Source organism: Chenopodium album, chromosome 18, assembly GCF_948465745.1.
Source record: "Chenopodium album chromosome 18, dcCheAlbu1.1, whole genome shotgun sequence".
NCBI classification, from domain to species: Eukaryota; Viridiplantae; Streptophyta; class Magnoliopsida; order Caryophyllales; family Amaranthaceae; genus Chenopodium; species Chenopodium album.
This window is the reverse complement of record NC_137851.1, coordinates 25010488-25023558: the sequence shown is the minus strand read 5'-3', so window position 1 is coordinate 25023558 and position 13071 is coordinate 25010488. Positions and strand designations below refer to the sequence as shown.

The window sequence follows — 13071 nt, the reverse complement described above, 5'->3', positions numbered from 1 at the left end:
CCAATTATATACAATGAACAATTAAATAAAGCAAAATTAAACATAATAACTTCAAAATTCAAATTCAATTATCATAATCTGCATAAAAAATCAAGTGAAAATAATAAAAAATAACATGCACTACTAATTCGACATATATAAGCGAAAATTCAATTGAAAAATTTGAAAAAATAATGAAAAATTTAAGTAAACACACCTTCTTCAGCATCTACAGACTTCTTTGTACTCTTCTTCTTCACCATTGCAAAATCAAAGACTACGAAAATCGAAAACAAAATCAAAATCAAAAAACGTAAAAATCGAAGAATCAAAACAACTTAAACTAACAAAAATCGCAAAAAAAATAAGTAAACGAACCTTAATTGAGCAAATAACAACTTCACAAGTGAAAGAGAAGAGAGAAAAAGCTCGAAAATCACCAATTGAGGAGAGTAAAAAAGATCGAAATCGCCAGTTATAGAGAGAGAGTAGAAGTTCAGAGAAAAAACAAGAGAGAAAGAAATAACAGGTGAATGAATGAGGAAGAGAGAGAAATAACTTCTATATTTTGACAATAATAAGTGCGGCACGTGCAAGATAGAAAATTGAGCAGTTATTGCTCTCCAAAACTGCCGCCACTCACTAAATTAATGTAAACCCATTTTTATTAAACATTTGTTCATGAAGTGTTATGAATTTGGGTTAGGTAAAAAAAAAAATGTGTAAGAGAAGATTAGTGGAATAAAAATTACAGAAGATTTTCCCGTAAAAAAGTAAAAGAAAAAAAAAATTAGATGGTTCTTTCAAAACAAAAGTTATAATATATGGCGATTAACTTATTCAAATGTAAAAGTTGCGAGTGTAAGAGAATTAAAGAAGGTAAAGGGATACAGACATTACAACTTGTGAATTACCGACCCTCAGATAATTTTGTATTCCAATATTTACCAAATTCAGATCAGTAATGTAACAAAAACTCGTAATTACGAAGCATTACACTTGGCCTTTTACAAATGTGATACAGCATGTCCATTTAACACACTTATATGCCATATCATGCATAGACCCAAACAAATTATAGTAGACTATCTAAACAAATAATACAATCAAATGGCCTTCTCTAATCACTCCAATTATCCTCATCTTTTAAGAGACCTTTTCCGTTCTTGCTCCTGTTATCCTGCTCAATAACAATAAACAGTATTATTACTTCCCTAACATTTATGTCTGAATAGCAATCTAGAAGGGAAAGGAAGAGGAGGGAAGTATTAAAATAAAAAATAATAATAAAAAAAAATAAAAAGAAAAAAAAAAGGAATGAAAAGACGGGGAGGGAGAGCGAGCTTCTATTTTCTTTCCAAATCTTTCCAAGTTTGATAGGATATGGTTTAATATAAAAATAAAAAAAAATAAAAAAATCCTTCCAATTGCCTCCCCTTTTGTCCTCCTTTTGTCCTTCCAAGTAGGGGTGAGCAAAAATTCAGGGTACCCTCCTAGAATCGGAACCTGCTTGAAACCTGTAGATCAGGTTCCGGTTCTGAGTAATAAAAATGGAAACCTGTTGTAATAGGTTCCGGTTCCAGGTAATAAAATTTTGGACCCGGAACCTGTAGGGTACCCTATTAGTATAGGTTTCCTATAGGGTACATGAAGCTGGAACCTATCATTAAAGCCCAACTATAAAAGCCCTATATCAAAATTATATAAACGCCGTCACCTACCTCTCTCCCTCCTCTTATTTATTTTTCATCTTACTTTTAAAGGTTTAATTAATGATATTAATATAAGTATTTATAATTTTGTACTCCCTCCGTTTTTAAATACTTGCTCCACTTTCCTTTTCCGGCCGTTTTTAAATACTTGCTTCATATCCTTATTTGGAAAACTTTTACAATATTTAATTAATTTCTCTCACCAAGTGGACCCAACAATATTAATTCTATATTCTCTCTCCTTCAATTCTCTCCACTACTTTTGGTTTTTACAATTTTTTATTCTTCAACCAACCCCACTACCTCCATATTTTATTATTTTTCCCAATTTCTCCTAAAACATCGCACATGGAGAAATGGAGAGTATTTAAAACGGAGGGAGTATTAAATATTCTAAACAATCAAGTAACTATTAAGCTTACTTTGAAAGACAGGATACCCTGTCCCGGAATCTGCAAGTTCCGGTTCCGGTTCCTAATTTTAAGGAACCTGTTGAACAGGTTCCGATTCCCAATTTTTAGGAACTTGTTGAACAGGTTCCGCTTCCGGTTCCCAATTTTAAGGAACTTGTTGACCAGATTTCGGTTCCTATTTTTAGGAACTTGTTGCAACAAGTTCCGGTTTCGGATGCTGAGATTTTTACAGGGTACCCTGCTACGCTCACACCTATATATAAGGGATGACAATTTCATCCTTTTCCCTTCTCATGTTTTCCTTCCATTTCTCTCTATCCAAATACGGTGAATTTTTCAGCATTAGATTATGCTTCATGTACAAAAAATTCCTAAAAAGTTTTAAAATTCAAATATTATACCATGTGCCCCTAAGGTTGGATTAGATTCTACTTCAAATACAAAATATTCCTAAAAATAGTTTTAAAATTCAGATAATATAGATTATACCATGTGCCCCCCAAGGTGAGGCCGCCCTAGTTTCCCAACATGAAAAACAAAATTTGTCTCTCAAGAGATTAACCGCTACTTTAAGTAGCGGTTTATGGGATACAAGAAGGGGAACAATGTTGCCCATCATCTTGCTAGAGTTTTACCATTTGGAGTTGAGCAAGTGTAGGTTAATCATTGTCCTCCACAAGTTTCTCCCTATGTACTCTCAGACGAATATTTTGCTCGAAGCATTTCCTTTAAAAAAAGAAAAAAAATAGCGGTTTATGGGTAAATCCGCTACTTTATTTATTTATTATTATTTTTTAAGAGAACTGCTACAATGAACAATAAAAAATGCATTTTTTAATGACTGCCATTTGAGAAACATATTTTGTTTTTCATGTTAAGAAACTTGGAATTTCTCCCATGAGGTTGGAACACATGAGGTACCTTTTTTTTTAATAAATGCACCTTGTACTCCGAGGTAGGGATGGCAGTGGGTCGGGTTAAATGGGAAACCCGCCCCATCCCCGCCCAAGTGGGACGAGGATGGAGGGAGGTTTGGCGGGTGATGGGGCGGGGATGGGTATAAAATGTGTGCCTGCCATGGGTGATGGGGCGGGTATGGATTTTAGAGTAGACCCGCCCCATATCCGCCCCACCCCGTACCCACCTTATACCCGCACTATATTTCTTTTAGAAGAGTTAAGAATTTATGAAACTTGATACCCCTTAAGACCCAATAAGCTTAAATAGTGAAAGTCCCAATTTTCTTAACCTAATTTGATATAATTGTCATTAATGTGATACAATAGAGCATCATGGCAATGAATTTGGGACGATTTTGGGGCGGGTATGAATATCCAAGTGGGTGATGGGGTGAGGATGGATCCTATCTTGTACCCGGTGGGACGGGTATGGATGTGGATATTGTACCCACCACGGGTGGTGGGACGGGAATGGGTATAAGATTTTTAGGCGGGTATGGGTATGGAGGAACCATCATCCGTATCCGACCCGCCCCATTGCCATCCCTACTCCGAGGGCTTTTGAAATTCCCCACGTACACCCATATCTAGCGGGCATTTGACTTCTCCTAACTAAGAGCACCAACTCTTTTAACCACCACGACAACCCCCCTCCCTTCTCTCCTAGTTTTCCCATCCCCCATCCCACCTAGTCTCTCGTCACATACCCACCAATTTCTCTTGATTTTAGTTTACCCTTTATCCTGTTAATTTCTTCAATAATACTGGAAAATATATTCAAATCACGTCACAAAATTTCCAATCACTACTAATTTTTTGCTCGAAAGCCTTTTCAATAATTACTTAAACGTCAAACCCTATTTTCAAAACAAACTTTATTGCTAATTAACCTCATTTTTTCTCTTCAATTCTAGCCAACTCCAATCAAGCAAGAAGTCAAAATCAGGGACCACCACTGAACGGGTGAACGACGAGATTGACAACCCCACCAACACCTCTGCCACAACCTTGCGAGAACCTTCAAATACGTACTTTTGTTCACCTGAAAAGCCCTCTTATGTCACTTAACACTTGCCACTAACGGCCACAAACAATTGCAGCACAGTGACAGAAATAATGATTACCCATCACCAGTATTGCTACTTGCTGGCATTGCCGCTAGGGGGTTTGGGTTGTGTAATAGTATTGAATGTGTTAAAAGTCTAAGAGGCCATTTGGTTGAGGGTAATTGAGAAAGGGAAATATAGTCATGGATCAAATTTTCACCTTAGGGGTTTTGGCATCTCAACCCCGTCACAATCTTCATCAACACAATTGACAACCCTGACATTACCTAACCACGGAAACACCACATCATTGTTGCTGCCAAGCATCATACCCAACAACACCAATTATGCAAACCACCGAAGCAGAGCATTTTCCACATACGAAATCTGAAAGTCGCAATTGGTACTTCAACTCTATCAGGCTTAAATTTGGTTGGTAAGGTTGCAGATCTGAATCCTCTGACTGATTTCAACCATTAAAGAGTTATGAGTCAATGTAAGAAGGTGTCTCGACAGAAGGAAGACAGTGGTGATAGTGTGTGGGTCATGAACAATGGAGTTTTTGATGGCTTGGTTTGGTGTCAGATTTGTGGCAGTGATTAGTTGTTGGTGGTGACAATTGTTGTTGGAAACAGAAGGTTAGGCTACGTTGAGTTTGAAGGGTGATGGTTATGGCTCCTTTTTCTTTTAATTCTTTGTTCTAACGAACATTTAATAATGGAACTACAGCTTTTTCCCTTCTTCAACTAAACAAGATGGGTCATTGGAGGTGTTGCCATTCAATTCCTTCCCTGATTCTTTCTCATTACTTTCTTTTGCACACCTAACCAAACAGTACCTTAACATTTAATTTAAATTTGTGAATACCAAAAATGTGATTCTCTCAAATAATTATATTGTACAGACAAGGAGAGAGAGATCCGAGCACTTTCCCTCTTTGTTTACTAGAATTACTACTTTTGGGAGAGGGGGGGGGGGGGGGTAACAGGTGGGAACTGGGAAGGATAGGTAAGGTGGTGGCAGTTGTTGTAGTGATGGCTGGAATTCAAAGAAAAGGAATATACTGGATGGGCAGTTATGGGATGAGGCATTACTAAAGAAAAAGATTTGGGTGTGAAAGGGAATCAAAGTGAGTTGGTGATTTAAAGTAACAGATTTAAATATCTGCTAGCTTTGGGAGTACGCAAGGTATTTTGTAAGTTCTTCATGATACATGGTGCATTTTACGAAATGAAGGAGTACCTTGTGTATATCTTAAAATCTTAGCATCTTAGGGGTACATGGTAACTATCCTACCTTCATTATTCATTCATCTAAAAATATAAAGAACACATATTCTATTCTGCATACTGTAGCTAAATTATTCCAAACTCCTAATGTAAAACAGCCAAATAATTACGAGAAATGAAAGAGATGATTTCATAAAATTACCAAATAATCGCGACACAATTCAGATGAAGACCATACGAGAATCTGCCTATCGTTTCCACCTGTGTACAGCTCCTGGAAACAAAGAGCCTATTTCCATCAGCCAAGCAATGGGAGCATGAATTAAAAAATAAAAATAAAGAAAAATAAAAAATAAAAACCTCAATAATTTGACTATGTAATTAATCACCTAAAGAATACTGTTAAATTGTCACCTATATGCACAAAAATTTGACTATTTAATTATTGTTTTGTATCATCAATATTAGTTCCTATGAAATTGGTATGGTTCCTATTGCTATACATTTAAGGATTTCATAAGAACTAGTATTGGTGATACAAAACAATAATTTAATGTTGGATTAATACTTTTAAAGCAGCCAACAAGTAATGTTGCATTAGAATTTTGAAATGAGTAACTGAGTATCATGAAACCCAAAATTAAATATTGCTAAACGGGAAAAGTCATCTGAAGCATAGTGGCCAGTTGCTAAATGTGTAAATTGATAATAGAAAATAATAAAAATAAAAAAAATAAAATAAAATAAAAAATTATTAAAAAAAAACATTAAAAAGAAAAACCAAAAATTAGTCAAATTGGTAGGTGTCCTGCTGAGACAACTAATAGAAACCAGAGGCCAGAGTTGAAGATTTTACAAAGTACAATTGTGGACATATATTTTCTATCATACCAAAAACGTCTCAAGATTAAGTTCTTAGATATAAGACAGGCTGCCAGCACAGAGGCCTCAGTTATATTTATTCTTATAACCTGATAGTATTATAATGCAGAAGGGGTCCTAACGGAGTCTTTCAGAAAATGACAATAAGAACAATAGCTAACCTGATCTTGTGCATTAAACCAGCAACTATTAACATTATCATAGTGGGCATGGAAAGTAAGAGATGTTTTCCCAGACCAAAGATCAAATGCCTGAAGCATAAAAATGGAAATCAGAAGACTGCCAATTTCATTCCCAAATGGGAAGGTATATCAGATGTGAGACATAAACTTTACTTTCACAGATGTCATGCATGGAACAAACACAAGAGAAGAATCCTGAGCCACAGCAAATTGTATCCCTTTGCTATTTTGCAAGCGAACAGTTTCAAAATTCACTAAAGTGTTGCATCCAGATTCAATATCCCACAATCTTAATCTTGAATCAGAACCTGAAATTTATAATGACGTAAATATTTTACCAATTGGAATAGAACATCAAAGAAATCACCAGCTAATTTTACTCGAATCTGCAAGACAGTTTTTGCAGTGCAACAAAGTTTATTGAAACTACCTGCGCTGAGAAGGTACATGCCATCTTCAGTTGCCTTTAAGCCAGTGACAGCACCATAGTGTGCAGTTGCATGATCTTGACTTGACATCATCCCAGGATGGCGTCTCTGCTTTGAGTTTCCAGAAGAGACTTTCTTCTGCTCCCCTCTATTCTTTGCAGAAGAATTCTGCCCCATTGGCTTAGATATTGCTGCCTAGATTAGACACAATAGCATTTAGAGTCCAAACGGTGGGTAAAACAATTATTATAACACATGACTTAGATTTTACCATTAACAAAGATATATTGGTTTTGAAAATTGGATCCCTGGTGCTTTTTCAGTAATATGTAAATTTAAGATTTACAAAAGCAGAACAAAATCCAGTTATTCCTACTTCAATACCGTAACAACAGTATTGACAGCCGTAATTCGCTAGCCTATGACACCTATCAATCAATCAAAGCCTAGATCTCATAAGTGGGGTCAGCTACATGAACGAAAAGTGATTATTCCGTATAGTCATCAACAAAAATCTTCCTCCTCCATCCCTTACGATTAAATACCGCATTCTCATGCAAATATATATGCCTCATATCCTTCTTAACTCCTTCCAAGCTAACTGATAACTATCAAGTCTGAACATGATTAATGCCCTCTCTGGCACACTAATAAAAACATCAAACAATCATCACCCAACTGTCTTCTAAACAATATCAAGTTCCTTATATCTTGAGCAAAAGAAAAAAAATAAAAAAAGATAATTATCTAAAAGGCCAGTCAAATTAAAACTACTCTAATCAACAAGCAAGAATGAGACCTTTTCGGCAACTGAACGTTCCAACAATGGTTGCCGCCTGCCAAGTTGAGACTTGGCCTGATCTAAAACAAGAAAACACCCAGCACGTCTGATATCCCAGTAACGTATGGCACCATCACAGCCACCCGTCATTAAAATCCACTCACTTGATGTAGACCATTCGACTGCCATTACACCATCTGAGATTGCATTATGAACATAACATATGAGATCTCTACATCTGATATAAATTAGTATAAATAGTCACGTGCTTTTATGAAATTGTGATGAGCTGAATTGACAACAATAAACATTCAAATAAAGTGCAAAATATTGATGACTAGACAAAATTAGCTAGCATACTAGGTCATGTCAGCATGCATAGCAATTATAGCATAATATTTAGTAAGGAAATTATAAAATAGATGCATCCTTTCACGTAATCATAAACTCAGGGGGAAAAAAAAAAAAAAAAAAAGAAAGGGTACTATACATGGACTTTTTTTCTAATTAACGGTAAGAAAAAGAGTTACAAGGTTAGGATGTCTTCCTCTTAATGGGTCAAACTAACACATCATCATACAATAATAGTAAATACAGAAAAATTTCAACAGTAGGCAGACGTACACAGACATAAGCATCACCAAGCAATAATTAATACTTCCTCTGTTTCTTTTTAGTTGCTACATTTTCCTATTTTGGAATTTTAAATTAGTTGCAACACTTTCCATTTTTGACATTCTTTTCTCTCTATCTCTCTCATACCCACATGGGTCCATCTTATTTTTCTCTCTATCTCTCTCCTCTTAAAAACTATCCAGGAGACCATGAAAATAAAAGTGTAGCAACTAAAAAAAAAAGAGGAAATAGCTCTATTTGTATGGCAATCTAATCTAAGTGACTAAATAAAATACTTTTTCTAAACCCAAATTTGAAGATAGATCGTCATGAAAAAACCCAACAACTTATCAATAACTCCCAAAAATGAGGATTATAAATTTGCAATAGACTGGGCAAACAGCATCTGTAAACACTGCTTCCAACCCCAAACAAAACCCCCCTCTCTACACCCTTCCCCCCACCCCCCACCCCCCCAACACACACACACACACACAAAATTATATATTGCAATGCATGAAAGTGCTTTTTTCAATGAAATCCAAACCCTAGTCCATCAAAGTATCAAACTATATAAGCCATCATTACACTTGGGCCTGATTCCTCACAATCTACAAAAATATGGCCTTTGTCTATGTAGGATCAGAAACTGCCAACATTATCTTTAAAATAACAATAAGTACCCAGATTCCTCTACATCTCAACCCTACCACAAATTATGGAATAAATTATGCTCAATATTTGGCCTTTCTATTTATCAACATATTATGCTCAATAATGTCAGACAAATACTTATAATCTTTTAATTAACAATATACCACGATGGCCAGACAATGTATGAGCAAATGCCCCTGAAGCAATATCACAAAGACGAACTTGAACATCTTCAGTTCCAGACGCTATTAGCATATGGGAGGTTGCAATAGGACTCATGGCAGTCTTGTAAACTTTTCCAGGCATCTTAAAATTCATAACTACCTATCAAACAGCAGTCTAAATTAGTAACAATTGACTACTTTAGAGCACGTGAAAAGCAAGTATACACTGGACTAGTACCTGTGTGGTGTTTGTATCCCAAACATTGATGTGATGATCATAGGAACCAGTGATGAACAGCCCAGTATCAATTGGATACCATGTGGCTGAGGATACAGCGTACTTATGTCCTTGTTGGTGCTGTTTATCAATAACAAACAGGCTCTTGTGCCTCGCAACGGAGCCTCCAACCTCAAATTCTGATGCACGTTGAACATCAAAGACAGCAGCAGATGCATCTGAAGCAGCAGAAAGCAAATATCTCCCCTCTGTTAAATCAACCTGGTTTTCTATCAAAAAAATGTGACAAGAAGATCTCTCAATAAGGGATATTCTATACGTATCAAAACAATAAGTTTCCTTGTGTGAAAAAAGGAAATGTACACGTCCACATCATATTCATTGTTCAAGTTACCATTTTGTTTTTTTTTTTTTTCACTTTGCTTTAACCAGACATTTTTCATTATGTGCTCTTTTTAGTGTCTAAGGAGGTTAGGACTTTAGGAGTGAGTTAAGCCAATGCATACAAAATCACAGACCGCGCTTCCTTGATATGAATTAGATTCTATTCGTCTTCTTTATTCTTAAGAAAGCTGCCCACCCTTTCCCTTAGCTCTTATTATACTACCTCCGTTTTAATTTATTTACAACAAAGGTTTTCTTTCCTTTTTTACTTGTCATTTCTTTCTATTTCTCTCATCATCACATGCAACTTTATTTCTCTCTCTCTATTAACTACTCACAAACAAATTTTACCTGAATGATGGTGAATGTCACATCGTTGAAAATAAATTGAAATGGTGGTAGTATAAAAAAATAAAAAGATTGATGTATACAAAAGTAGAGAGGATCAAAGAAAGGCGAATCCGTTTGGGAGAAGAAAATATCAACTAATTGAAAATAAAAATACTTTAAAGCATCCTAATTTGACATTAAAGACTGATTATGGAAGCCTCTAGCTGTTAGATAAGTTTTATTTACTTCATCAAGATTAAATAGTGGTAGGTAATTTTATTAAGTATAAATGCATAATCCACAACAAAAGGATAAGACTTTTGTGCAAGATCCCACTTGTGGAAATGCAAGATTCCACCGCGAAAGATTCGACCATGGCAATGACAACTGTCTCTATTAATTAAAACGGTGCTCTTCTAAACTATAAAATCAATTTAGTTAGAGTTGAAAACTTGAAAAGACGACTAGAACAAACACTGCATAAAAAGGTAGAACGCAAATACATAATTTTTAGACGTATAAGCCATAACTTTTTTTGTCCATTTTTTACCCTCCATTTTCTGGAATATCCGCTAAGTAAGTGTAGTAACTATAACACTACAGCAGCTACACCAGTCTAACTCCAAGTCATCAAGAAAAAGGAATGCAATAAAAGACTAATATGAACAGCAACCAGTAAAGGTCACGAAAGATGCTAAGGTAATGGCTAAATAAAACACAGCAAATAAGATATGGAGTATTCCTACAAAAATTCAGATTAGTGACATAACATGTAAAGGTTGAATAAACAAACGAGAGGTATTTGAAATTTTAGCACAGAAATATCCCTTTCTTAGTGCAACAGCTTAAACGGTAGCACATGACATTCATCTTGCCTTAACACTCCATCTTCCCCATTCATCACTAACATTTAAATCCCTTCAGCATTCTTCATCAATGGTATTCATTTCCCCATTCAATTCACATACGAGTAATTCTTTTCTTTCCCCAACTCCCTAACTTTCATTAAATTTGTCATATACTGTCCTTATAAAATTGTTTTACAACAGGGCATAATTCAGTTTTAATAATTAACATCCTTAAAATAAAATAATAAAAAATAATAATAAGGTTCACCTTTAATAAAGAAATACTCAAATTGAATACCATAAATTACATTAGCAAAACCCTAAAACCTAAGTACTAATCACCCAAATAATTCAACAAGGAAAATTAAACAAAATTACTTCTAATGATAAGCAATAAAGAAGGTTTAATACAGCAATTTACAATCAAAATTAAGAAACAAAAATGTGGAAAAAGATTGAGGAAGAAAGAGAGGGACCTGGAGAGAATTAACGGCCCCACGATGAGGAGAAACGAATTCTTTGAAGTTAGAAAGATGGAGAGAAGAAATGCGACGAGATCGAAGGCGACGGGAGAAAGAATTTGGGCGTAATTTACCATCTTCTCTACTCGTAATATCTTTCCACAACATTTTCGGCGCATCTTCTACCTTTATTTTGCGCCTGATTTCTTACCAACCAATCTCTTTCTTTCGTTTTTTGATTCAATTGCTTTTTCTGGATTTCAGTTCGTTTTGGTACTAAAATATAGGAGTACTATGATTGTATGAGCAGTGACTAGTGAGTAGATTAGAGAATAGAAATGTAGTTTGAAAAGTTTGAGATGGATTGAGAAATTTCTGATTATTATTATTTTTTTTTTTTTTTTTTTTTTTTAAGTATGAGGAAGGGTTCTACAGAACCGAGGGTAAAGCTAAACCCAGCAAACTGCCGCGGTTTGTTTTCCCAGCACAAGCAATAGCAGGGCCCACTTATGTATTTTGGTGTATAACCATACTCATGTGGGACCCACGTGGTAAAGAAATACATATTGGTGCACTTCCCTACACCGTTACAATTAATTTCCCGTTCTCAACTCCTTTCTCCTTATTTTCCCTTTCCCTTTCCCTGTAAAACTAAAGTTCTCCATTAATGTTGTTGTAGTTCGTTGTGAGTCGACTAGCGGTGCGGTAGGGTGTGAATCTTTTGGGTTGTGGTCGGATTTCGTTAGGTCTGGTATCGTCAATTGGCGGCAATAGCAGCGAATTTGGTGAGTAAAACTTCAATTCTTGTAAAATTGTATAATTGAATTCCAAGAATTTGAAGAATAATACAGTTGCTTGTATAATTGAATTAGCTAAATTTGAGTATGTGTATAATTGAATTCCAAGAATTTGAACAATTCAATTGCTTGTACACTAATTTATTATCATCATTATTGATTTTGACATAATTTGGTATATTTTGTTGGGATTTTGGATATTGAATGATTTATATATTTATTATTTTGGGATGTGAAATTGATGTGAATGTGTTGTTCATGGTGTGAATGTGTTGTTCATGGTTGACTATGATGCATATGACAATTATCATTAAAGATATATATGACAATATTAAAGACATATGTGACAATATTATATTTACTAAATGACAAGAATGATAAAGATATAAATGACAGATATTAAAGATATTAAATGACATAAATTCTATAAACAGAATGTCTTAATCGTTGTCATGCTTTGTTTGATATAGTTGTTTTTTTTTATTAAGGTTAAGATACGAATGTTGCTGCTTCTTGTTGTTTTTGTGTTTGAAAATAAGCATGTTAGGTTTTACAAACTGGCTTCTATTTAATTATTTCATTAACTGCTGTATGTGAAATTAGTTTTTTGGCAGTAAACATGGAATATGTTGAGGAGGAGGAGGAGGAAGTCGTTGCGCAAGATAATGTTCCTTTATCAATTGATGATGATGAAGAAGAAATCTTGCAGCTTATAAACTATGATGGAGAAGGCACTGGGATAGTGGTGACTCAAGGTCTGTAGATGAAGCTAAAGGAGAGGTAGATGGAGAGGGGAATGGTGAAGTTAATCTGGTGGATCTAAGGTCTTTGAATGTCGACCCTCCTGAAATTGGGATGATATTTGATTCGTGGCAAGAAATAGATGTTTATTTCAATGCTTATGGGAAACAGCAAGGCTTTGGGGTGGTACGTGGCCAAAGTGCATACAAGCACTTTAAAGATGGAAGC

At 35.2% G+C, this 13071-nt stretch overlaps 1 protein-coding gene across 2 annotated transcripts; it reads right to left on the bottom strand.

Moving 5' to 3' along the window:
- Nucleotides 1-794: 794 nt before the first annotated feature.
- On the bottom strand, nucleotides 795-12195 carry LOC145590648 (WD repeat-containing protein ATCSA-1-like). 2 transcript variants are annotated; one of them, XM_081647067.1, is made up of 9 exons: nucleotides 11321-12195; nucleotides 9283-9543; nucleotides 9045-9204; nucleotides 7630-7808; nucleotides 6833-7025; nucleotides 6556-6710; nucleotides 6382-6471; nucleotides 5541-5627; nucleotides 795-1159 (listed from the first exon to the last, which is right to left on the bottom strand). In XM_081647067.1, exons 1-9 carry the CDS (start codon nucleotides 11471-11473, stop codon nucleotides 1100-1102), a joined length of 1338 nt encoding a protein of 445 aa, XP_081503193.1. In that variant the 5' UTR covers nucleotides 11474-12195; the 3' UTR covers nucleotides 795-1099. The 2 variants fall into 2 exon arrangements, with proteins under 2 accessions (XP_081503193.1, XP_081503194.1); XM_081647068.1 differs by having other exon boundaries at nucleotides 5541-5612.
- Nucleotides 12196-13071: the final 876 nt, after the last annotated feature.